Source organism: Leucoraja erinacea, chromosome 10, assembly GCF_028641065.1.
Source record: "Leucoraja erinacea ecotype New England chromosome 10, Leri_hhj_1, whole genome shotgun sequence".
Lineage (NCBI taxonomy): Eukaryota > Metazoa > Chordata > Chondrichthyes > Rajiformes > Rajidae > Leucoraja > Leucoraja erinaceus.
This window is the reverse complement of record NC_073386.1, coordinates 52,504,988-52,531,055: the sequence shown is the minus strand read 5'-3', so window position 1 is coordinate 52,531,055 and position 26,068 is coordinate 52,504,988. Positions and strand designations below refer to the sequence as shown.

Genomic DNA, 26,068 nt, shown 5'->3' with positions numbered 1-26,068 from the left:
GTTACTTTATTATGGTCGAAGTGTAAATTCAAATGACTGAACAAGACAGGGTGGGGGTACATTTACTTTGGAAAAGTTGCCAGGGGTATACGGGATGAATTTAAGGTTGGGAACCCTCTGCTCCAGTCTATAGCCTTGTTGCTATTGTCTGGGCGGGGTCTGCGTTGACAGACAGCAGAGCGGGCCAATGGATGGTGACGTGGGCCTGTGTGACGTCACGACAAGGGGCGGGACGTGGGCCGCGCATGCGCGCTGGGCTGGGCTGGGCTGGGCTACGCTCGGCGGGACGGGCCGAAGCGGTTGCTCGCTCGCACGCACGGACGGACTGACTAGGATTGGGACGGACACCGACCGACAGATAGGCCCGCAGGCCAGGCCAGACCAGGCCTTGTGTATGGTCCGCTTACGGCGCCGGGGCCGGCTGGAGCGGGGTTGCCACCGCCAGCACGCCGCCGCCACCAGTGCCATGTACGGCGGGTCGAGGCCGCGGCCGAGGCCCAGGCCCAGGTACCGCGGCGGCGGCGGAGGAGGAGGAGGAGGAGGATGCGGCCCCCGCGGCTGGTACTCGGAGCCGGAGCGGGGACACCCGCCGCCGCTCGGCGTCTTCCAGGCCAACGGGCGGCTGTGGCGGGCCCAGGGCTGCCTGGGCAAGGGCTCGTCCGCCGCTGTGTACGGGGTGAGGTCGGGCACCGCCCGCGCCGCCGTCAAACAGTTCGTGCACGACACCAAGTCTGACTACGGCTTCCTCACCGAGAGCGGCGTGTTGGAGGAGCTGCAGGGACACCGCAACATCGGTAACCGAGCCCGGGATCTGCGGCGTGCTGAGGGGGGGGAGGGGGGGGGGGGGGGGAGAGCGGCGTGCTGGAGGTGCTGTAGGGAGCCATCGGTAACTTAGCCCGGGGATCGGGGCCTAGGGCAGGGTAGCGGGGCCTGGGGACCGGGGGTGCGGTGCTGGAAGAGCTGCAGGGCCACCGCATCATCGGTAACCGAGCCTGGGGGTCCGGGCCTAGGGCAGGGGAGAGTGGGGAGCGGGCCTGGGGTAGGGGGAGAGTGCGGTGCTGTAGGGCCACCGCAACAGCGGCAACTAAACCTAGGGAGCGGGGGTCGGGGCCTGAGGGAGAGCGAGGTGTTGGAGGATCTACAGGAACATCGGTAACGGGACGGGGTAAACATAGGTCTTCAACCCTCCATCTCCATGCGTTATGAGCAGAGAGTCACGTCCCTGTCTTGGTTCATTTTACAACAGCGTTCAGGACAGTAATGCCCAAGTTTGTTTACCAGCGTATCCCAGAAATGCTGTTATTTAGATTGATTTTAAATAAGGCCTATCTGCACCCTTTTGTTAGTGTAAAGTATACTTTAGTACAATTTCAACACCAGTGAAATCCTTACGGTATTTAGCCCCAGCCAATCACTTTTCAAAACATTAGGTTGCTCTTTTGTGACAGTTTGCTATTCATGTTTTATGTTGAAACTGGTCTGCACATTGCAATTTCATTTTTGGCAGTGTTTTAATATGATCCAAGTCTGCAAGCACACTGCAAATATAATTTTGTTGCACTGCGACCTAACTTTTTATAATCCAGGGTTACATTGACTAAAACGGAGGCAGTAAAGATCAGGAATATGGAGCTATATGTGGATAAGAATTTGGACCGCATGTTGACCAGAATCAATTGGCTGTTGTGCTTTGCTTTTCCAAAGAATGCCTATAGGGAGGAAACTGCAGCTTATTTAGTATTAAAAGCATTTATAAAGTTATTAAATGCAATAGCTTACTGAAAATACATACCGGACGTCAATATCAAGGCATATTGCGTTACAACAGAGCTTATTTGTCATGAATGTAAATTAAACTTGTAGAAACAAGGAACCGCAGATGCTGATTTACAGAAAAAGACAAGGCGCTGGCGTATACCATCCCTGGAGACCATGGATAGGTGATATTTCGGGTCAAGAAGACCTCAACCCAAATTGTCACCTGTCCATGTTCTCCAGAGATGCTGTCGGTCTGACCTACTGAGTTACTCCAGCACTTTGGATGAGACTTATTTTTGTTTTTGTTTTTTTGGAATCAAGAAAAATAAAGTGGGTAAGTACTGGAACAAATCTATACCAATAAATTAATACCTATGTGCATTTCCCTGGGATTGTTTTTGCCATATCATTTTTGAGAGGCTTGTAACCAGTTTCAAAACAATGCGTTTCTTTTACGCATTTACAGCTTAAAGTATGTCAAGCATGGGAACTATTGCGGAGTAGAAAACTGTTAACTAACTTAGAAGTAGAAAGTAGACAAAAGTGTTGGAGAAACTCAGCGGGTGCGGCAGCATCTAAGGAGCGAAGGAAATGGGCAACGTTTCGAGCTGAACCCCTTCTTCAGATTCAAGTAGAGTAGATATGTCGTAATAATGCACTATTGGCTAGTTCAGTGGAGTGAATTACATTGCTTTGAATACTCATGTTTCTTTTATACTCGCCCAAACTAGTTTAAGCATCTGAAAACATTAAATCATGTGGTGAGAAGATTTCAGTTTCCAATCATCTGTGGACCCAACTCTCCCAGTGTACACAACTTCAATTAAAAATTGTGATCACTGCAGCAGTGTTGCATGCTACAGAGGCTTGTTTGATGCAGTGAAAATAAATTGATTATCAATCAAATTGTCTTAACACACCATTCCATCAATTATTTTTTTGCACAATGACCAAAGGATATTCATTCCATTTCTGTGTAATAATTTTTTCCATAGCACCTTGGTCAATCACCCAAAAATATGGCTCCCTTCTCTTTGCCTAATACGCAAGGTGGCGTAGCGATAGAGCTACTGCCTTACAGCACCAAAGTTCCTGAGTTCCATCCTGACCACGGGTGCTTGTCTATACGGAGTTTGTACGTTCCACCCATGACCTGTGTGGGTTTTCTCCGAGATCTTTGGTTTCCCTACACACCCCAAAGACTTACAGGTTTGTAGGTTAATTGGCTTGGTATAAATTTTATTTTTATTTTTTAAGTCCCTAGCATGCAGGGATTGGTGCAGACTCGGTGGGGCAGAGGGCCTGTTTCTGCACTGTATCTCTAAACTAAACTAAACAGTTGGAAAACACTGCATTAAATCAATCACAAAGAGGAAGTAGCAAGTGTATTCTGCATTTGTATCATATTTTCCAAGCATTGTGTGACATTGTAGTGATGACAGTAGCTTGTAGAAAGCCCCATCAGGAAATAGCTGTTTTCTAAATGAGAAAGCATAACTAGAATATCACTTGACGTTGCATCACACCCACACTTTCTGTTAAAGGCTTTAATAATATACCTTCTTTTGAAGCAATTCAAAATGTCAGTAACTGAAGTAAGACAACTATGATTCTACCGTTAGGTTAATAACTATTTCTACCTAAATCATGGTAAGCGTATAACTAACTTTTCCATACATTCTAATCATCAGTTATAGAATGTAGAACTGTACAGTATAGAATCAGGTTCTTCATCCCATAATGTTTGTGCTAAACATAATTAGATTGGCTAACTAATCTTGGCATAGTTTATGACATAGTTTAGTCTCCTCTGGCTGCTTGTGATCCATATCACTCCACATCCATGTGCCAATCTAAAAGCCTCGTAAATAAAAGCACATAGAAATGCATATTCCTCTCCGTTTAGTTCAATTGCCAACAAATGACTTTTTCTTGGATTCCAATTGCATTTTTAAATGGAAGACACAATATACTTGTGGTTCACTATTCGGAGACGTTTCCGATCAGCATAATATTTCTACTCTGGTCCAGTCTGAAGAAGGGTTTCACCCCTAAACGTCGCCTATTTCCTTCGCTCCATAGATGCTGCTGCACCCGCTGAGTTTCTCCAGCAATTTTTGTGTACCTGCCTGATATTAATGCAGGAGCTTAAGTTGACTATATCATCTTCACAATTGATTTGTAACTAGGTCCTATGGTCACACAGTTGAGGCAACGATGCATTTGAATCATAAGAACAATCACAATTAGGAAGTGGTTATTTTACAGAATTATTTATAGTTTTGGATAGACCACAGTAATGCGTTAAAGGGTTTAGCTACAGATCTTTCACGTTCCCACCTCTCCTGTTGAATAGCATGGCCGAATGCATCTGCATCAGGTGTTCCCGCTGTGAACTCCTGTACATCAGAGAGACAAAGCATAGACCTGGCGATCATTTCGCCGAACACTTGCGTTCAGTCTGCCAAGGATTACTGGATCTCTCGGTTGCTAACCACCATAACACCCTTCCTATTCCCACATTGATCTTTCTGTCCTCGACCTCCTCCATTGCCACAGTGAAGCAACACGCACATTGGAGGAACAGCGCCTCGTATCCTGTGTGGGTGGCTTACAATCCAATGGTATAAATACTGAATTGTCTAATTTTAGGTAACTTCTACAAACACCTTCCCTTCTTCCACTAAAAGTCTGTTAACCGGTTCCACAGTTTGCGAAGATGTGTCCCACTTGGGCTCACACCATCTCTCAGGGAACTTCCTTGCCTGAGGTCATCTATTGCTGGCCCTGATTTGTCCCGTTTTTTCTCTCACTTCCATTCCACACACTACAATCAGTCTGCAGGACTGAGTGGCCATGAAGCATACAGCAGGCAGCATCTGTGGAATGGGCAGGTGACTTTTCTTCAGACTGAAGAAGGGTCCTGGCCCAAAACGTTTGTCCATTCCTTCCATAGATGCTGCCTGATGCGCAGAGTTCCTCCAGTACTTTGTGTTTTGTTCAAGATTCCTGCATCTGCAGTTTCTCATGTGTTAGGAAACTAAATGGTGTCTTAGTTGAAAAAAAGGCAATATTTAAAAAAATTATGGTGTAAATCCTTAACTATTTGAATGAGAGCAGCCACATTGAGAGTTAGCTCGTTGTGAGTTCATACCAGGCTACAGTAGTGTACAGAAATACTACACTGACTAAACATTGTGGGCACTCCCATGTCAGAGCTATACAGCACAGAAATTAATTTTGGCTCAACTCATCCACGGTGAGCAAGTTGCCCAACCAAGCTAGTTCCACTTCCCTGGACCATGTACTTTCCTGCCAATGTACCTGTCACAGCGGCATTGACATGTAATTGTGCCCGCCTCAACCACTTCCTCTGCCAGCTCCTATCATATACGCTACACCTTTTGTGTGAAGAGGCTGTCCCTCGGGTCCCTTTTCAATCTTTTTGCTCTCATCTTAAACCTATACCCTTTAATTTTTGATTTGCTTCTCCTGGAGGAAAGACTGTGGCTAATATTCAAGTGAACTACACTCTGCTACCTAGCTATACTGGTGATTTTCTCAACAGGGCTGTCTCTGGGGGGGGGGGGGGGGGGCTTACCTGCAGAGAGGCAGGTCTTATTCTATAAATATTTTCCCAGGTTTACCAGCTATAGCAGGGAGTGAAAGGACAGGGAGTGCAAGTGTACATAGACACAAAATGCTGGAGTAACTCAGTGGGCCAGGCAGCATCTCTGGAGGGGAATGGTTGATGTTTGGGTGACGAAATGTCACCCATCCCCTCTCCAGAAATGCTGCCTGTCCCACTGAGTTACACCAGCATTTTGTGCCTATCTTTGGTTTAAACCAGCATCTGCAGTTCCTTCCTACTCGTAAGCAATTGTACACTACAGCTGAGAGTACATAGAGTTGTAAGACACAATAACGCACAAAAAGCATAGGATATGGTCCAGATGCAGGCAACTCGGGTTATCGTAGATGGGGAATAAAGGACGGGATGAACGCGGTGGGCTTTATAGACCTACAGAGTGGAAACAGGCCCTTCGGCCCACTTACTCTGCGTTGACCAATGATTACCGATATCCTAGTTCTATCCTGCACACGAGAGATAAATTACAATTTTCCAAAGCCTATTAGCTGTACCTCTGTGGAATGTGGGAGGAAACTGGAGTATCCGGAGGCAAACAACTACGCAGTCACAGGGAGAATGTACAAACTCTGTACAGGCAGCACCTGTAGCAAGAATCAAGCCTGAGTGTCTGGCATGTGTGAAGCAGCAGCTCTACAGCTGAATCACTATACTGCCTCAACGCTCGTGACATCGATTATTTGTTTCATGTGGATTAATTTACAATTTCTCCTGTATGTTTCCAGTGACTTTGTACGGGCGATTTTCTAACTTCTCCTACACGAACCACCGTTGTAACTGCATTTTGCTGGAACTGTTGGACGTCAGTGTGTCCGAGCTGCTGCTACACTCGATCAATCGAGGGCATTCAATGTGGATGATCCAGCACTGTGCGCGCGATGTCCTGAATGCCCTGGCTTTCATTCACCACGAGGGCTACGTGCACGCAGATCTCAAACCCTGCAACATTCTCTGGAGCGCCGAGGATGAATGCTTCAAACTCATTGACTTTGGGCTTAGCTTCCAGGAGGGAAACCAGGTAAATTTGCCTTTACTTGAGAGGGGAGCTTGAACGACGAGTTTCTAAAAGCAGAGTTAGTAGATTATTTGCGCACTGCTCTTAACGGCTTACAGCTATAACCTGACTAATTAAATGCAGTAGAAACAAGGAACTGCAGACGCTTGTTTACAAAAAAAAAAGAAACAGCTCTGAAGTAACTGGACTTTAAGTTTTACTACACGTTATTTATTCCCTTTATCCTGTACACTATGGACGGCCCGATTTTAATCATGTGTAGTCCTTCTGTTGGCTGGTTAGCACCCTACAAAATGCTGTTCACTGTACCTTGGTACATGTGACAATAAACTAACCCAATTCGTAGTTTGCAGCTCTTTTATCCTTTATTCTCATCCTTCGGTTTTGTCATCTCTGGCCTTTCTCCAACCATCTTTCCATGAAAACCCCTCCTCACCTGCCTGCGCTCAACTATTATTAAAGTGACACACCCTATCCTGCTTCTCTTCCAGCTTTCTTCTCCCTGCCCCTCTCCCCTCAATCAGTCTGAAGAAGGGTCCTGACTCAAAACGTCTCCTATCCATGTTCTCCGGGGGTGTTGCCTGACCTCCTGAATTACTCCAGCACTTTGTGTGTCTTTTTTAATTAAACGCGGTAATGTTTAATTCCATTCAGATCTTTGAAACAAATATTTGATCTGACATTTTGATGACTTTTGTGGAGTAAGAGAGATGCGTGAACACTGAGATTGACCAGATGCCATAAGTTCTGGAGGTACTTATGTAATAGAAAAATTGCACTTGTAAGAGCTTAACTTTTAAAGATTTCAACAATCACATTTCAGCTTCAATGTGGAAAACTGGAATTCTGGCAGTTTTTAGTGAGGTAACATGATAATTTAGAAAATTTCATTAATCAGGACTCAAATTTCTCGTGTGGGGATTTTAGAACATAAAACAATACAGCAAAGGGACAGACCCGTTACACCAAAATGAAGCCATTAAACTAATCTCCTCTGTCTGCACGTGATCCATATCCCTCCACAACCATGTGCCTATCGAAATGCCACTATGTATCTGGCTCCACCTCCACTCCAGGCAGCGTATTCCAGACACCCTGCTGAACCCTTGAAACCCTGATTTTTTTCCTCTGTTGCAAAAAAAACTTGTCCCCGTACATCTCCTTTAAACTTTTCCCCTCTCGCCTGAAAGCTATGCCCTCTAGTATTTGATATTTCCACTTTTGCGGGGGGGACAAGGTTCAGACTGTCTACCCTATCTATACCTCTGATAATTTTATATATATCAAGTTTCCTCTCAATGCTCCAGAGAAATGGGAAGATTGTGTGTTGAATAAATGACACTAACGTTCAAAGTTCATTGTATGAGCCACACAATTGGTGCAGTTGGGAATTAAAGTTCAGAAGTCTCAGTCTGAACCCTAATCATTGGCAATCATGAATGAAATAATGACTCGTCAGCTTCTTGAGGTTTTGGGACCAAATGCTTCAAGTAATTACCAATCAATAATGCAGCTAAAGAAATCTAATTATTCTTTACAATGTAGCTCTCCTATTTTAACTTTTAAATGGCAAATGTCAAGTTAAATGTTTCTTTATTTCTTTGGCATATGGACAGTTGGTTTCTTGAAGTACATTTATCAATAAGTTCTTCTCATAAGTGTTGGATTTGTATTTTAACATATAAAATGTAGCAGGGGGGTTTATAAGAGCCTGTTGGAGCAAATGGAGAGATCACGCGGAGTTGGTGATAGAAATACAGGAGATTTATTTAAACTGGTGCGCAGTCAAAGCTGATCTCCTGAGCGTGAGTTTGGTACAGCTTTTATATTCTCAGCTGACAAGATTGCACAGAAATTTGATTAAAAGTAAAACTATGTCTTGATTACAGAATAAAATGATTATCCACAGGTCTAACTTAGTTGACAGTAGATGCATATTTCTCTTACAATGATGGGTGCATACTATATGGGACTGTCATATGTTCCCAATGGAATGGAGCGGCTGGGCATGTATACTCTGGAATTTAGAAGGCTGAGAGGGGATCTTATTGAAACATATAAGATTATTAAGGGTTTGGACACGTTAGAGGCAGGAAACATGTTCCTGATGTTGGGGGAGTACAGAATCAGGGGGCCACAGTTTAAGAATAAGGGGTAAGCCATTTAGAACGGAGATGAGGAAACACTTTTTCACATAGAGAGTTGTGAGTGTGGAATTCTCTGCATCAGCGGCCGGTGCATGTTGGTTCTCTGGATACTTTCAAGAGAGAGCTAGATAGGGCTCCTAACGATAGCGGAGTCAGGGGATATAGGGAAAAGGCAGGAACGGGGTACTGATTGTGGATGATCAGCCATGAGCACATTGAATGGCAGTGCTGGCTAGAAGGGCCGAATGGCCTACTCCTGCACCTATTGCCCATTTTCTATTGTCTGTAACATCATCAATGACGTTCCTGAAACTTGGGTGTCGTCACTGCTGCATTCCATGTCTCTACTTTTGTCTACGGTTCCCTGATACCACATTAGCACCATCCATAATCCCATTGACTAGTTATTAGCCCTCACCATTCATTCCCCTACTCCAGAGTCTAAACTAAATTTCAAATGAAAGACAATAACTTGCAGGAAAAGATGTGCGAATTGCCCACGTAATGATGCGATAATTTAGGATTCAGTCATGAACTGTCTTTGTTTGCTTACTCTGTACAGGATGTGAAATACATTCAAACGGATGGTTACAGAGCTCCCGAAGCAGAGTTGCATAATATTCTTGCACAGATGGGTTTGGAAAGTAATACAGAATGCACAACAGCAGTTGATATTTGGAGTCTCGGAATAATTTTGCTGGAAATGTACTCAGGAATTAAACTGAAAGAGACGATCAGATCTCCACAATGGAAGGTAAGAATCAACATTCACTGAGTCAGGAGAATCAAAATATGCGGTGTAAAATGGATTCCCGAGGCAACATCACCATGGATGCACCAGACAATTCATCTGGATGGATCACGGCTTGGTATGGCAACCACTCTGTCCAAGATCGCAGGAAATCACAGACACTTGTGAACACACAAACCTCCCATATACCTCCCAATCGACTCCCTTCTATATTTCACCCTCTCTCAGGAAAGTGGGCCAATTAAAGCGAGAAAGAATCCAGAACTGAAGGAACACCATTGTCTCGTAGGGTTATGGGGCGGGTGATTATTACAGTCACAGGGAGAGCTGCAGCCATAAAGTCAAAGAGCGTGGAAACAGGCCTTCGGCTCAACTTGTCTTTGCTGATCAAGATTCCCTCTACACTCGTCCCACCTGCCAGCGTTTGGCCTGTATCACTGTAAACCAGGTACGTGCCGTGAGTAATTAGTCAGGGTAGGCAGTCAGTATCTTTGGCTTTTAAAAAACATCTTGAAAACCGCGAATGCGCAGATTGTTCTCTACTCGGTGTGCTGTCATTCGGCTTTTAAAACAAAACTTGTGCTGCGCAGCACATGCACGCAGTCCGTGGTGTAAAGGCAGAATTTCAGTTGCCTTTATAAACTGTTGCCACTGATGGCTTGAAGCAACGTCGCCGGCACATGAGTAGACTTACATCCGCGTGTTAAATGTACTGCGGATGAAAGGCATGGGAGAATTATGCCTACCTAAGAGATCAATCTCTTAGGTAAGCACCTAAGATCAATCTCTTAGGTAAGCATAATTCTCCTGTGCCTTTACTATTTATATTTAATTATTACCATTTAATAATTTTAGTCGGGGTAGGCACTTCCTACCTTGCCTACCCTGGCGGCACGTACCTGCTGTAAACCTTCCCTATCCATGTATCTGCCTAAATGTCTTTCAAGTCTTGTTATAGTATCTGCCTCTACTACCTCCCCTGGCAGCTCGTTCCATGCAGCTAAAATGTTACCCGTCAGTTTCATATTAAGTCTTTCCCCCCTCATCTTAAACCTATGTACGTACTCTGGTTTGTGATTCCACAACCTTGGCTAAAAGACTGCATTTACCCAATCTATTCCCCTCATGATTTTATACAGATGGAGGAGACAGGGAAAGGAACTGAAGGCAGTTGGTTTGGTCCTTCCGATGTTTAATAATGTTTACCTCAGTTCTTCACTTCAGACTTATTTCCCGGTGGATTTGAAAAATTCCTTCCAGAACAGGAAACGTGGATGGCATGTAGCATTTGTTAACTTACTAGGGTTACATTGATTCGAGTCCGGACACATAAGCTACCTGTGCTTGGACGTCAGAAAATTGTGGTAATTAAAAAAGAAAAGAAAACTGTACCTTGATCATCCCTTTCTCAGTACCATCTGCAACTTCTTTCATGTAACATATCTCCTTGCCCTTTGTTTTACAGTGGTGCAGCTGGTAGAGTTGCTGTCTCACAGTGCCAGAGACCTGGGTATGATCCTGACCTCGGGTGCTGTCTGTGTGGAGTTTGCACGTTCTCCCTGTGACTGTATGGGTGCTCCGGATTCCTCCCTCATCCCAAAGACGTGCAGGTTTGTAGGTTAATTGGACTGTATAAATTGCCCCTTGCATGTAGGGAGAGGATGAGAAAGTGGGATAACCTAGAACTAGCATGTGAACTCATCAGGAAGGCTGGCTCCGTCCTGGGGGCGGAGTTGGAGTTGGATTCATGGGAGGTGGTCTAGGAGGGGAGGATGCTCCTCAAACTGCAGAGCATCCTGGACAATACAGCTCACCCCCTCCATGACACACTGGTCAACCTGAGGAGAACCTTCAGCAACAGACTGGTTCCACCAAGATGCAGGACAGAACGCCACAGGAGATCCTTCTTCCCTGTGGCTATCAAACTGTACAACTCATCCCCCTTCTAAAGTGGGGTAGACTGAGACTGACACCTCCCCCCCGCCCCAATCCCAATCTTTGCACATCCCCAAGCCTTTTCCACTCGTCAGTTTAAATATCATGTTTCTTGTATTTTGTGTTTTTATGACTGTTGGCAAATCAATTTTCCTCCTGGGATAAATAAAGTTCTATTGTATCGTAATGTGTGGATGGCCAGCGTGGACTCGGTTGGCTAAAGGATCTGTATCAATGCTGTATCTTTCAATTTTAGTTAGAAACAATCTGATTATCCATCATAATTCCATGGGACCTCCAGAGGAGAAAGTTCATAAGGTCATAAGGAATAGGAGTAGAATTAGGTCATTTGGCCCATCAAGTCTACTTTGCCATTCAATCATGGCTCTTCTATCTCTCCATCCTAACCCCATTCTCCTGCCTTCTCCCCACAACCTCTGACACCTGTACTAATCAAGAATCTATCTGCCTCTGCCTTAAAAATATCCACTGGCTTAGCCTCTACAGCCTTCTGTTGCAAATAATTCCACAGAATCGCCACCCTCTGAGCTGGAGCAGAAAGAAGACAAATCTGACTAAAAATGTAAACATTTACCGATGTAAAAATTAGCGCCGATTCTTGTGCAGTTTCAGAATGTTAAGTTAAGCTCCACAGCTATGGATTGGTGTTTCATATTGAAAGGGAGATGCCCCCTGTTAATATCCAAAGAATGCTCTTCATTTTCTGCCATCACACCTAATTTGTCATCTTTATTTAGAAGCATTAAATTGTCTGAAAGATACAGCATGGAAACAGACTCTTTAGCTCACAACGATCACCGATCATCCGTTCAGACTAATTCTGGTATCCCAAGAGAGGCCTGTAGGTATAAAATATGCACTCATAATGTGGAAGGATAATACCAGAATAATTGTTTTGCAAGTTTTAAAACAATTGCTTTTCCAAGTCCTCACTGTTACAATTATATACCAAATGTTGTACTCTGATCTAAACACTTCTGTTTTATTCTGTCCAGGCCAACAGTTCTGCTGTCATAGAGTCAATTTTTGCAAGTAAAGATATGGTATATTCAGCTATCCCAGTTTATCACCTCAGAGATGTTATTAAAAGGTAAGTTGCCAACCTTGAATCATTAATAACATCGATCATTTTGTAAAATTTGATTGATATTTAAATGTTTTCCGAATCGAAATGAAAATTGTACATGTGTATGTCCAAGTAGTGCAAGGCAAAAAATATTTGTGTTGTATGTCACTGTGGAAAGTTGATAGATACGATTGTTTTAAAGACATTATTATGAACACTGGTGTTAGTTCAACCATCCTTAATAATCACGAGCATTCACACCAAGGGATAGATTTTCACTGTACCTCAGTACACGTGTCAATAAACTAGACTAAACTAAACAAAGTATATGTTACCCTTTTCATAAGGAAATTAGCCGCCATAATGTTAGATTATTTGTTTAAGATACAGGAGTGAAGTTTAATTCGCAGCCTAACTTCTAGGCATGACCCTCCACCAACTATAACGTGTCATGTACGTTTTTAAACGTTGATTCATGCTAGATAGTGCATTGCATCCTTTGTAGGTGTGACAAAAATATCTTAAAACAAGCCCTTCACATTTAACGTTACAAAATAAACTTGTCTGTGCGCATAATGTTATGAAAATCAAATCCTGAATTTTGTTTAAATAATACAGTAGACACTATGTATACTTACAGAATATCACAAGATGTTCATAATCGACTTTGTAAGCATGCGTTTTAAATTTGGAGGCACACTTTAGATATTTTTGTGTTATGTAGCACTATAATATAGCATTATTTAGATATATGTTTGCATATGGCTGAAATATAGGTTGTGTAATCTGTGCAGGATATTTGTGTTTCTCATATTACTTGGTTAAGTAATAAAAAGGAAGCAACTGCAAAGTGATCAGTCAAGTGGAGCCCTATTAATCTCATTTAATGAATACATACCTGGTCTTTTCTGTGAGATGACTTGTTTCCTTTCTTTCTAGGCTACTTCCTAATCAGCAATCCTAAAATCAACATTTTAATTTCCATCTTCAGGCTTCTGGTTTACAACTCACCTACTGGAGTGCCAGGTGAACATTAGCGTCATAGAGTTAGCAGCGTGGAAACAGGCCCTTCTGCTCAACTCATCCATGCTGACCAAGTTGCCTGTGTTTTGCCCTCATCCCTCGAAACCTTTCCCATCCACATACCCGTCAAATGTATTTTGAAGATTGTCACTGCACCCACCTCTACCACTTCCCCTCTGGCAGTTCTTTCTACATACTCGCCACCTTGTGTGAGAAAGTGACCCTGAAGTTAACTTTAAAATCTTTCCCCTTAGAATCCCCCACTGTGAGTAAAAGACAGGCGATTAATCTTAACTATGCCTCTCATGGCTTTATTCCCCACTATAAGGTCACCCCTGACCTCCAAATCTCCAGAGATGAAACAGCCCCAGCATACCCAGTTTTAACACACGACCTCCAGTCTCAATAAGATGCTTGTGAAACGTCACTGCACCCTTTCCTGCTAAATGACATACTTGCTATAGCTAGGTAACCAGAACTACACATAATACCCCAAGTGCATCTCACCAACAGCATGTACAGTTGCAACATGAAACCCCTACTCTTGTTCTCAATAAACATAATTGGTTAAATTTACCCTCAGTAGTGAGAGGAGTATCCCGTGTAAAGATTTGAAAGCAGTTTGAAATTAAAGCAAAGCAATTATCTAAAACACGTAAAAAACGTCTTTCTGATCATAAGCAAATGTTAGTTTTGGTAGTCTTTGCTAGTTGATTGTATGTTAATACCATTAAAGCAGATATATGTCACAAGATTGCACTACCCTTACTTAGAGGAGGAATTTCTTTAGCCAGAGGGTGGTGAATCTGTGGAATCCAGACAGCAGTGGAGGCCAAGGCATTGGGTATTTTTTAAGCGGATATTGGCAGGTTCTTCATTAGTAAGGGTGTCAAAGTTTATGCGGAGAAGGCAGGAAAATGGGGTTGAGAGGGAAAGATAGATCAGCCATGATCGAACAGCAGAGCAGAATGGCCCAATGCTGCTCTTATCAACGAAGATCTTTTATAGTTATAATACATCAGAAAAGACAGCTTCAATTAGAAAAGCATCAGTGCTGACATAGATTCGAAAAGATCCTGTGATATTAGAAATTGAAATGTATAGATGAAAATAATTATATTCAACCAGCAGAAGGATACTTGTGTGTAAAACATATTTACTCCAACACTTTACAATTTTCACCATCATATTTTAAATTGCAGTATGCTTCATGATGACCCTGCACAAAGAATCACAGCAGACTGTGCTTTATACAATCCCTTCTTCAGCATTCCCTTTGGTAAGTTCAATGTCCACAGTTAAATACATGTTGGTAAAGATTCATAACTTCAATCCAAGTTATATAAGACTCTAGAATTTATATTTTGATGTAACTGTGTTGTGAAATGGATTAAAACCTTTTGTATTCCTTCCATTTATCCGGCTTACCCATCCGTACTTAACCCTGATAAAAAAAATGAAGAAAAGTCATTAAGTTGTGAAATGACAATCTATTGAGAGGCATTAGAAAATGTGCCTCATGTTTGATCGGTGCTGTCAGTGGTGTAAATGTCAATCTTAGCTTTTATAGTCGTACAGCATGGAAATAAACCCTTTGGCCCAACCCATCCATGCAAACCAAGATGCCTTTCTGAGCTAGTCCCATTTACCTGCATTTGACCCATATCCCTCTCAATAATTTCTATCTATGAACCTTTTAAGATCTAACATTTAAGAAACAGACAGGTACATGGACAGGAGAGGTTTGGAGGGATATGGACCAAAGGCGGGCAGGTGGGACATGTTTGCCAGTGTGGGAAGGTTGGGCCGAAGGTCACTCTATGACTCTAACCTGCCCAAACCACTTTTAAACATTGTAATTAGAGTTTTGAGTCATTGAAACGAGGCCCTTTGGCCCAATTTGCTCATGTTGACCAACCTGCCCATCTGCGCTTGTCCCACCTGCCCGTATTTGACCCATATCCTTCTAAACCTATCCTATTCATGTCCCCATCTAAATGTGTCTTAGACGATGTACCTGCAATTCTACCCACCTGTACCACTTCTTCTGGAAGTTCATCCCACGCCTACTACTCTGTGTGAAAGAATTTCCACATATCTCCTTTAAATCTTCCCTTCTCACTTTAACTCTGTGCCTTCTTGTTTTAGACTCCCTACTGAGAAAATAAAGATTGACCCTCCACCTTATCTATGCCCCCCCCCCCCCCCCCCCCCATGGTTTTATAAACCTCCACATGGTCACATTTCATCCTCCTTCACTCCACTGCAAGGCTTCTTTTATACTTCTGAAATTTCCATTGGCTGCCTATGTTTCCGGAAGTGGCGGCGCTGTTAACAGCTGCGGCTCGCCTGCAGTCCGTCCGTCTTTACTTTGTTCTGTTGGTTTTTTTTGTCTTGTTTTGGTTAAGTTTTAGTTTGTTGGGTTGTGTTAGAGGGGGGGTGAAACATGTCCTCTCTCTTCCTTCGGGGGAATGCGACTTTTTCGTGTCGTATCCCCCTTCTCTGCTTCCGTCTGCGCTGAGGCCTAATGGCGGAGCTGGCGGCCTCCAGCCTGCGACTGACCCCAAGGCTCCGGAGGCAGAGCCAGCCAGAACTCACCAACGAGAGGCTGGCCGTCTTCGGGGCTAAGGCAGCGGTGGCCCAACTTGCTGGTGCGACGTTCTGGCTTTCGGCGGCGGCCTGGATCTGACACTGCGGGACCCGGATCTGACACTGCGGGACCCGGAGCTGGGGCGGCTGCCCGGGGCTGGGGCGGCGGCCCGGAGCGGAGACTGCGGGACTTGGAGCTGGGGCGGCTGCCCGGAGCTGATGCTGTGGCGGGCCGTCTCGGAGCGGAGACGGCGTTCCGGCTTTCGGCGACATCACCACGGAGGTCCGCTGGACTGTAGGGCGGCATCTCCGGCCTGGATCGATCGCCTCAGCGCAGAGCGAGAACAAGGAGGGAAGAGACGGAGACTAAAGACTTTGCCTCTATTACAGTGAGGATGTGCTTGGTGAACTCACTGTGGTGGATGTTTAATTTGTGTTTATTGTATGTTTTGTTTTTATTGGTTCTGTGTATGGCTGCAGGCAAACATAATTTCGTTCAGACCGAAAGGTCTGAATGACAATAAAGGAATCTAATCTAATCTATTCTAAAACTTTTTCTTTGGTAAGAGCCCATGAACTGCCCATCACAAAACATCTCAGAAGTCTGTCCCTAGTGTGCAATTCTTTTGATGCATCAGAAAAATGTCACCTCTTACCTTAAAACTATGATGATAAATTGCTGAGAGTTGTGGATATAGCCCAGTCGATCACACGAACCAGACTCCCCACCATTGACTCCTTTTGCACTTCACGCTGCTTCGGAAAAGCAGCTTGAAGGTCTTGTCCCACCCTGGTCATTCCTCCTCCCTGCTTCTTTCACGTAGAAGGTACAGAAGCTTGAAAACGCACACCACACCAGAACAGCTTGTTCCACCCAGTTATCAGGCTTCTGAACGGATCCACCATTAGCTGGGGTACTGTCCGATTCACCTCCATCTCATTGTGGACATTGGACTTTGTCACTGGAACTGGTACACTACAATGTTGATAGGTACATTCTGCGCTCTGTATCTTCCCCCTTGCTCTATCTATTGTACTTGAGTTGGATTTGATTGTACCTTTGTAGGGTATGTCTGATCTGTTTGGATACCGTGCACAACCAAACTGTTCACTGTACCTCTCTACATGTGACAACAATAAACCTAAACCTAATATCTATAAGCAAATTCGATTCCTTACCATGTTGTTTTTTTAATTACTAGCCCCCCATATTGATGATTTGGTCATGCTCCCAACACCCGTTTTGAGACTGCTGAATGTTATTGATCATAACTATCTTCAAAGTGAAGAAGAATATGAAGGTCAGTGTTTCCTTTCTCACTTGTAGAAGCAACTTTGAAAACAATTCTGCAATCATATTGGGAAGAAGCGAGATTTGGGTTGACACCTTAAATATACCCGTGCAAGATAAGACTGCATTTGAATTTCATTTAAAATCTACTGTTTCTTTCCTCAACAGATGCCGTGGAAGATGTAAGGGAAGAATGTCAGAAGTTTGGGCCTGTTTTGTCTCTGCTTGTCCCAAAGGATAACCCTGGCAAAGGCCAGGTACGTAAACATTTACCCTGAAAGCTTTCCTCTATTCTTATAGTAATAAAGGATAGTTTCCTGGATTTAAATATAATCTCCTGTATAAGTCTATAGAACAGGGAGTAGCCCAGACCATGCAACAAACCAAACTCTCTTCCATTGACTCCATCTACACTGCCCGCTGCTTTGGCAAGGCCACCAGCGCAATCAAGGACTAGTCTGGACTCTTGAATGGCCATCTTGGCCAGCCCCAGGAGCAAATCGACAGAAAGATCCTCCCACTGAGTGCAAAATAGGCCTGTCAGACAACGGAGTCCACGCCGAGTATCATTCACCCGTTCACACTAGTTCTGTTATCCCACTTTCTCATTCACTCACATTAGGGGCAATTTTGCGAAGCGAATTAACCTGCACGTCTTTGGGATGTGAGAGGAACCCACGCGGTCACAGGGAGAAGGTGCAGACGCCCACATACAGCACACGGGATCAGAATCGAACCCGGCTCTCCGGCCCAGTGAGGGTGCAGCTCTACCAACTGCGCCACTGTCCTGCCCTTAAGTAAGGGCACAGTTCAAATTCATTTTAATTCCTCCCAAAAATATCAATGCCACCACTGCCAAGATTACAAAATGGTTTAAAGAAACATCATACATGGTTTGGGAACAGCTACATCCAAGATGCAAGAAATTGCAGAGAATTATGGACGCAGCCCAGACGATCACACAAACTAACGTTCCTTCCATGGACTCTATATTTGCAACTCACATTGCCTCGGCAATGTCACCAACATAGTCAAGGCAAGTCACACCCCGACCACCCCCTCTTGTGTGAAAACACACACCTCCATATTTCAGGGACCTATTCTTCCCAACTGTTATCAGGCAACTGAAACTACTTACTATCCACCTCATTGGAGACCCTCAGGCTATCTTTAATCAGACTTTACTGCATTTTACCTTCCACTAAACGTTATTCCCATTATCATGTATCTGTACACTGTGGACGGCTCGACTGTAATCATGTATTGTCTTTCCACTGACTGGACAGCATGCAACAAAAGCTTTTGGCTGTACTTCAGTACATGTGACAATGAACTGAACTAAACTAAACAATGATGTGTGAGACACTCATTCTCATTCTTTCTTACAATTAGGTTTTTGTTGAATTCAGAAGCGCTGGGGACTGCAAAATAGCCCAGCAGATGCTGACTGGAAGAATGTTCGATGGCAAGTTTGTTGTGGCTACGTTCTACCCTCTGTGTGCTTACAAGAGGGGATACCTGTATCATACAGTAGTTACTGATACCTAAATTATAATGGGGCATGCTACCTTTTACAATCACCCAAGTCCTTTTTGAAATATTCCTCAATACAGTAGCATAAAGGTTACATGTTTTGCTCTGATTCCTTTTGTGTGTAAGATAGCATTGATTTAAACAGCTAGTTTAGAGAAAGGGTTTACAAATTTAGGGATTCATGCACTTAAAACTGCCGGCAAGTTATTAACAAAATCTATTTTATTACTAGAAATTATAGCCAACTGCTATTGTTGATTTGTAAAGTGCTAATTTAACAGTTTAGCTGGCAGAGGTATCAAAATGCATTCTTGATAATGGGGAGCATGCTGATGAAACCTATTTCATGGATTACTATATCTTAATCTAAATAAATCACAGAACATTTTTGTAAATGATGGAATAAAAAAAGTCTCTGTCGGTGAAGTCATAAAGATCCTATTGGAAGCATTTAGCCATAGCAACCATCAGCCGATCAAATGCAGAGAACTTGTGATGGCTTGATGGACTTTGATGAGTGCATATCAGGAAACCGGAGAAAATCTACTTTTTACCATCGCAAGTGGTGCACAGATTTGAGCACAATCTTACAACATTGAACATTTCAGTATTTTAGGTAACTAAACTACAAACAACCTTCCCCTTTTTTTTCCCCCTCTTTCCCCGTGTCCCACCTGGATGCACCCATTTCTCCCATTGCTCCCTCCCCTTCCCTTCCTCCTATACTCCTTACTTTGGCCTCACAATTCGCAACGCAATTAGAAATCCTTTTGTTTTTTCATATTTGGCCTTTGTCCATCTGCCTATCAAAATCTCTCTCACATGTAGCCACCTATTCCTCACCAGCTTTGTCTTGCTCCTCTCTTCCAGCTTTCTATCCGCCCCCATCCCCACCATAGTCAACCTGAAGAAGGGTCCCAAATCCAAAACGTCACCAACCCATGTTCTCCAAAGATGCTGCCTGACTCACTGAGCTGTTCCATCACATTGTGTCAATTTATTTCTAAAGAATTCATCAATAGTTCTTTCTTGGCCTTGCTATATGAAATGCTTGAATGGTATGTACACGGGTGTGATGTGTTGCAGGTTTGGGGAGAAACACAAGCAGGTTCTGCACATCCTTTCTCAGCTTTAGTTTTTTTGGTTCTCCATGCATGGGGAAGGCTTGACTGGTGTTGAGAGGCCTTGAGTACCGTGCCATACAAGGACTGAACGAAGGACAAGTGATTTAATAGGTGAGACGCAACAAGTGTGCGGATAATTGATGCCAGGCTGTCTGGCAGGACAGGGGAAGGAACCAGCAGAGTGCCGGACACACTGGACATCTTTTTCCAGTACATCTTTTTTATCCCCAGCAATAAATCAGTGCTTCCAAAAGAGTGGGCCATTTGCGATCATTGTTAGTCCAAAAAAACAAATAGACTGCTGGTATTCTTAGATCACTTGAGTCTGATTATTTGAAAAGGAAATACTGCTTAAATTATTCTAATAAGCAAATTTAGGTACATTTAGTGGCAGAGTGGTACAAGAAAATGCATTTGTACATATATGTTAGAATCAGTGAATGCAATTGACTGGAAAATCAACATACAACAAAAAACAAAAGTAATCATACGTTAAACAAAAACTTCAATTTAACTGTCACAGCACTGTTGTCTATTTAAAAAAATATATAGCTGACATTTTGATGTGGCAATATTGAAGACATTTTAGGAAAGATTTTTTCCACATGGCCTTTTACAGGGTCATCCATCCATTGATCTGCAGAAACAGCTTAGATTATTATAGCAGTCGACAATAACCACATCACTATCACAATGTCCCCGGCAGCTGTAAAGTATTGCTGCGTTTATGTTTTCTACTTGGCTGCATTATTCCTAAAAATAATCGAATTACTGAGATGCAGTATATTTCACAGAGTTGCTGAATATTAGCTAATGACCAAAGACAACTTTCTAAAATGGAGCAAATGCAGAACAAGAGTATAGAACCAATTAACGGAAGCATGGTGATCAAGTCAGACTAAAAAACAATCTCTGTTGGCTTAAAAATCTTTAAATTGTTTCTTTAGGGGTTTTCACTCGGGTACAAAAGACAATTACAAAAATATTTTTAACGAATTAACACACTTTAGTTGTACTCTACAATCTCAAATCACTAAATTAATGAACTAGCAATTTATCTGTGTATTAATGACATTTACCATCAGAACTCTGAATTTAAATGTAACTAAATTACATTGGTCAAAAGGAAACTCCTTTATTTATTCCAAGATATTTTAAGTTAAACCATTTAAAAACCTGTAGTTCCCAAAGCGTAGTAAAGGAAAGGAAAGCTTCCTGAACTCTCCCAACATTAGGAGTGTATGCTTCCTCCATTGTATTCTAACATGGATGCACATTTTGGTTCTATCGAGTACATCTACCCCTAATTTTATACAGATATCATCTAAACTGCTCAGCTCTTGCATTTATTCGACAAAAGTGAGGTCTCGCATCTTCCAGTTTCCAGTGAACTTCAAGACTATTTATTGGTTTATATCAATGCTTAGACTCTGCCTACTAGCCAATGGCACCTACAAAATGGGATACTTCTCATGCTGATCGTTTATTTTGGTTAAAATTAATAGATTTAAATGATATAGGATTATTTAAATGTTAAAATATTTAAGAGTCCATTTGGAATGGTTGCATCTTCAAGCATTGTGTGTTTCAATCGTCATTAGCTTATGTAACTTTTCAGTATTTTCAGAAACAATTTAAAGATAAAACAAATGTTAAAAACCCCCCATTTAAACAAGTAACTCTACATTTCTCATTAGCATGACAGTAATGTTAAAAGCGATGAATTCACATCAGCTCTGATCTCTTCTGGACAATTGTGGAGAAGAATTTCACCAGTACATATTGACGATTCTTATCATACAAGGCCTAGTTTTTTTTAAAAAAAGTATACTTTTCTGCAGTTTAGAAAAATCACGCCTTTTTGAACGGAATTCTGAAAGCAAAACTCTATCTCCAGACCACATCCCAGAACAAGAGATTAGACAGAGTTGGTTTCATCTTGGCGTTGCTGATTCTGAATGAGAGAGAAACTATGCGGTATTAACTCCATTTAGCTCATTCTGCTCCCTTCACTTTGGAGTTCTGCCCACTCGTTGAATTGGTTCCGTGTAAATTCATGTCCATGTAGAGCAAAATAATATCAAAACATATTTTACATGTGTCCAAAGAGATTTTTTTCTCAGTGTATTTCTGCAGACCGTTGACATTGGTGCTTGGCATTTAAATGCTCCAGGCGTAGCGGTTTCCTTTCCACTGCTGAGCTCTACGGAGTTCATTTAACTCAGGATACATTCTTGATTGGATCAGTCTTGCTTCATGGATGCAAAATAAATACCATACATTTTTAGAGGCTTGGATGAAATGCTGATTTAATCACTATTTACCATTTGCTAAATTATAAACCAGATTACTTTAATCCAGCAGCCCACCCGCCGTAAAAGATTCCACTTAAGCGTGCAACAGTCACAATTTGCACCGCAATCCTGGGAGGGTACCATTTTATCGTCATAACTTCCTGAGTTTTATTTTAGGAAATGCAACAGCTAGGCAACATCAAGCTAGAGATAGAATGACAGACCATCTGCTGTACAGATTAAAATAGCCACGAGTCCGCTGTACTATGGGCACCAGGGCAGCTTCATATTTCACGTCTCTTCTCTCCAAATCTCCTCATCTCACAGTTTATGTCTTTCCATCTCTGGCCTTTGTCTAACCGCCTTCCAATCGAGCCTCCCTTCCTTACCTGTATCCACCTGCAAGATCCACTCAGTTGTTCCAAGTGTCCTTTGGTGTAAACCAGCATCTGCAGTTCCTTATTTCGCCACCTATCACTTGCCAGGCTTTGTCCCGACCCCACCTCTCTCTTCCAGGTTCCCCCCCCCCCACTATAATCAGTCTGAAGAAGAGCCCAGACCTGAAATGTCCAATATCCATGTACTCCAGAGCTGCTACCCCACCTGCCTAGTTACTCCACCACTTTGTGTCTTTTACTTTGCAAACCAGCAATCTGCAGCCCCTTGAATCTCAGTTTTACTGCTCTACTATTATAATCAGTTTCTTTTGCAAAAATTATTTGATGAGATTAGTGTATGTCATTCTCAAGACACGCCAGTTGATATTGTGCTGATTATTTTTTGAAGAGTACGTAAGACTAAGACGTAAAACCCTTTCAGCCCGTTGAGTACTGCACACTTGAATCATGGCTGATCTATCCCTCTCAATCCCATTCTCCTGCCATCTCCCCATAACCCTTGCATGGTTGGGACCTCAAATCCAACAGCCAGTGTATTTTATGTCCTGGCGGTCGTGAACAATGTGTGTATTCTGCAAAGAGAATGCATGCTTGTCCCACTCTTGGTCTGTGTGCTACCCTAGCAGAAGACTTGAATCAAATGAAACTAAACTTGCCGTCTTAAAACATTAGCCACATTTCACAATCGGGAGTGATAATATCTGCCTTCCCTTGGATAACTTGAGGTGTGGAATCCAGTTCTTTGATAAATTACAAGGGAAGGGGATGGGATGAAATTTTCATGGTGTGTGTGTGTGTGTGTGTGTCGAGGACCATTTCAAAAAGACAGTGTAAGGTACCTAGATGGACACAAAATGCTGGGAGTAACTCAGCGGGCCAGGCAGCATCTCTGGAGAGAGGGAATAGGTGATGTTTCGGGTTGAGACCCTTGTCTGAAGAAGGTTCACGACCCGAAACGTCACCCATTCCTTCCCTCCAGAGATGCTGCCTGTCCCGCTGAGTCAATCCAGCATTTGGTGTCTATCTTCAGTGTAAATCAGCATCTGCAGTTTCTTCCTACAGTGTAGGATCCTACTTGTTCACCTTTCAAGTTCTATTGACATGTTCTTTTTTTTTTTAATTGTGCACCTTGAAGTCTGATGCGATTGCCAGAATTTCACGCAGTTGATTTTGAATACGTTTTATGTCTTTGATCTCGTTGCCATCTCTGAATAAACCTTGTTATTCAAAAGGATTAAAAGCAGCCATGTATTGAGATTCTAGAGCCGATCATTGTTCATCGGGAATGATTCCAATAGATTTTTTTTTTTTTAAACGAAGTATTGAAACAGGATCATTTCCAAAACATCTCTCAGGGTCAGTCCTCTGGAACATACCCACCCCTCAAATGCACAATCGCGGGTCGTACAGTTCGGCCCAACTCGTCCATGCCAGCCAAGGTGCCCAGTCTACGCTAGTCCCATTTTGTTTAGTCGTGGGCAAAACCCTTGTGATTGAGCAAAGGTAATTCCAGTGAGTATTTTGCGTTTTTTAAAGTCTGACATATGCTGTTCGGATATGGATAACACCATTTTAGTATAGGATTCGAGCGACGATTTAGTTCAGTTTCCATGTCAGATCACGGTATTCAGAATGCATTCTGTATGGCTTGTGCAAGTTGTAACCACTCACATTGTTACTGCGTTTCTTTTTATATGCCATTTTCAACTTTCACTGTGTCTGATTTGATCTTGTTCAAGTCAGTTCAACCATGACATGGCCGATGGAATGAATTTATGCATAAAACAGAAAAGAAATTGTTGTTTTTTATTGAACCGTTCTGTTGTCAAAATATTATAAACTTTTATACACTAGTAAATGTTGATTCTGGATATAACATTCTGGATTTTAACTGGGAGATTATTTAGCATTTGAGATATATTTCTGTAAAATTAAGGGTCCTACTGCAACGGACTATGATGGGCAGTGCTGTTATTTTTATTATCGTACAAACCCTGACAGATGATGAGGGAAAATCAACTCTTCTCAGACGCCGTGCAGTCAAACTAGTTCCATAGCAGTTTCTGATGAAGCCTGATTGTATCTCCGATTCTAGAAAGTTTGATGCTTGGATGAATCATTGGTCTTCGTAAACATTACCCGCAAGGTCATTTGAAGACACAATGTACCAGCCATAATCTGGCCCAGTGCAGCGGAGTTTAGAGGTCTTTCAACACATTTCAGTCTTAAGATCGCCCATTCATTTTCTGCGGCAGTGTTAGGTTTTTAAAGATGAACGTCATTATTAGCACAAAGCGCTTGAGCAACTTAGCGGGTCAGGTAGCATCTGTGGAGGGAAAGGATAGGTGACGTTTTCGGAAATCTGAAGAAGGACCCCGACCAGAAACCTCACCTGTCTATGTCCTCCTGAGATGCTATCTTGACCATCAGATGAGTTACTCCAGCACTTTGTCTTCTATGCAAGATTCCAACATCTGCAGTTGCTTGTGTCAACATTTTTAGCCCATAGATTAAGTTCTTGGGAAAGCTATACGAAGCTATTATTTTTCCCTCCTCTCGGTCTATATATGTTAGAGGCCTGATATTAAACACTCAAACTATGAAAGAGCAACAATTAATGCATTGCATTTAATAAATGAGTCAAGCATCAAAATCATCTGTCAGCTTTTATTGTGGAATGCTCAACTGGAATTGGAAATGCATTCACTATCTTCAGATGTTCAAGAAATTGTTCTTTGCTTACAACATGTAATATAGCACAGCTATATATGACAGGAATTGTAAAAAAACAAAACAGGCCTATAAATGTAATTATGCACTGAGACATCATCTTACTGAATTAATATCAGTAGAAGTGTTTGGGGTTTTCACGCGGAGACACTGCTGATTGTGACACTCCTTTCCCTAATATATTGATAAACTACTGTGAACATGCATAAGTCAACTGTGCATGATAAAAATGACACAATGTGCTGGAGTAACTCAGCAGCATCTCGAGAACGCGGATTAGTGTAATGGGCGGTACAGTGGCTCAGCTGGTAGAGCTGCTGCCTCACAGCGCCAGAGATCCATGTTTGATCCTGACTACGGGTGCTGTCTGTGTGGAGTTTGTACGTCCTCCCTGTGACCCCATGGGCGTCCTCCCACATTTCAAAGACTTGCAGGTTTGTAGATTAATTGGTTTCTGTAAATTGTCCCCAGTGTGTAAGTCAGAACTAGCGTACGGGTAATCGATGGTCAGCTCCGACTCGTCCTGCTTACACTCTGTATCTCTAAACTAAACTAGTGTGAACGGTTGATGGAAGGTCACCATGGTTTCAGTGAGCCGGAGGGCCTGTTTCCGTGCTGTATCTCCAAACTAAACTAAACGATGACATTTCAGGTCAGGTGCACTCTCCCATGTTCTCCAGAGATGCTGCCTGGCGTGCTGAGTTACTCCAGCCACTGTGTTTTTTTGCAAGCCAGCATCTGCAG

At 42.8% G+C, this 26,068-nt stretch overlaps 1 protein-coding gene across 1 annotated transcript; it reads left to right on the top strand.

The window, feature by feature from the left end:
* Window positions 1-271: 271 nt before the first annotated feature.
* On the top strand, window positions 272-24,470 carry uhmk1 (U2AF homology motif (UHM) kinase 1). The gene is made up of 8 exons (XM_055642308.1): window positions 272-794; window positions 6,133-6,425; window positions 9,132-9,323; window positions 12,272-12,366; window positions 14,568-14,644; window positions 17,157-17,255; window positions 17,414-17,502; window positions 18,638-24,470. The coding sequence occupies exons 1-8, from the start codon at window positions 395-397 to the stop codon at window positions 18,791-18,793; spliced, it is 1,401 nt and encodes a 466-aa protein (XP_055498283.1). The 5' UTR covers window positions 272-394; the 3' UTR covers window positions 18,794-24,470.
* The last annotated feature ends 1,598 nt before the right edge of the window (window positions 24,471-26,068 follow it).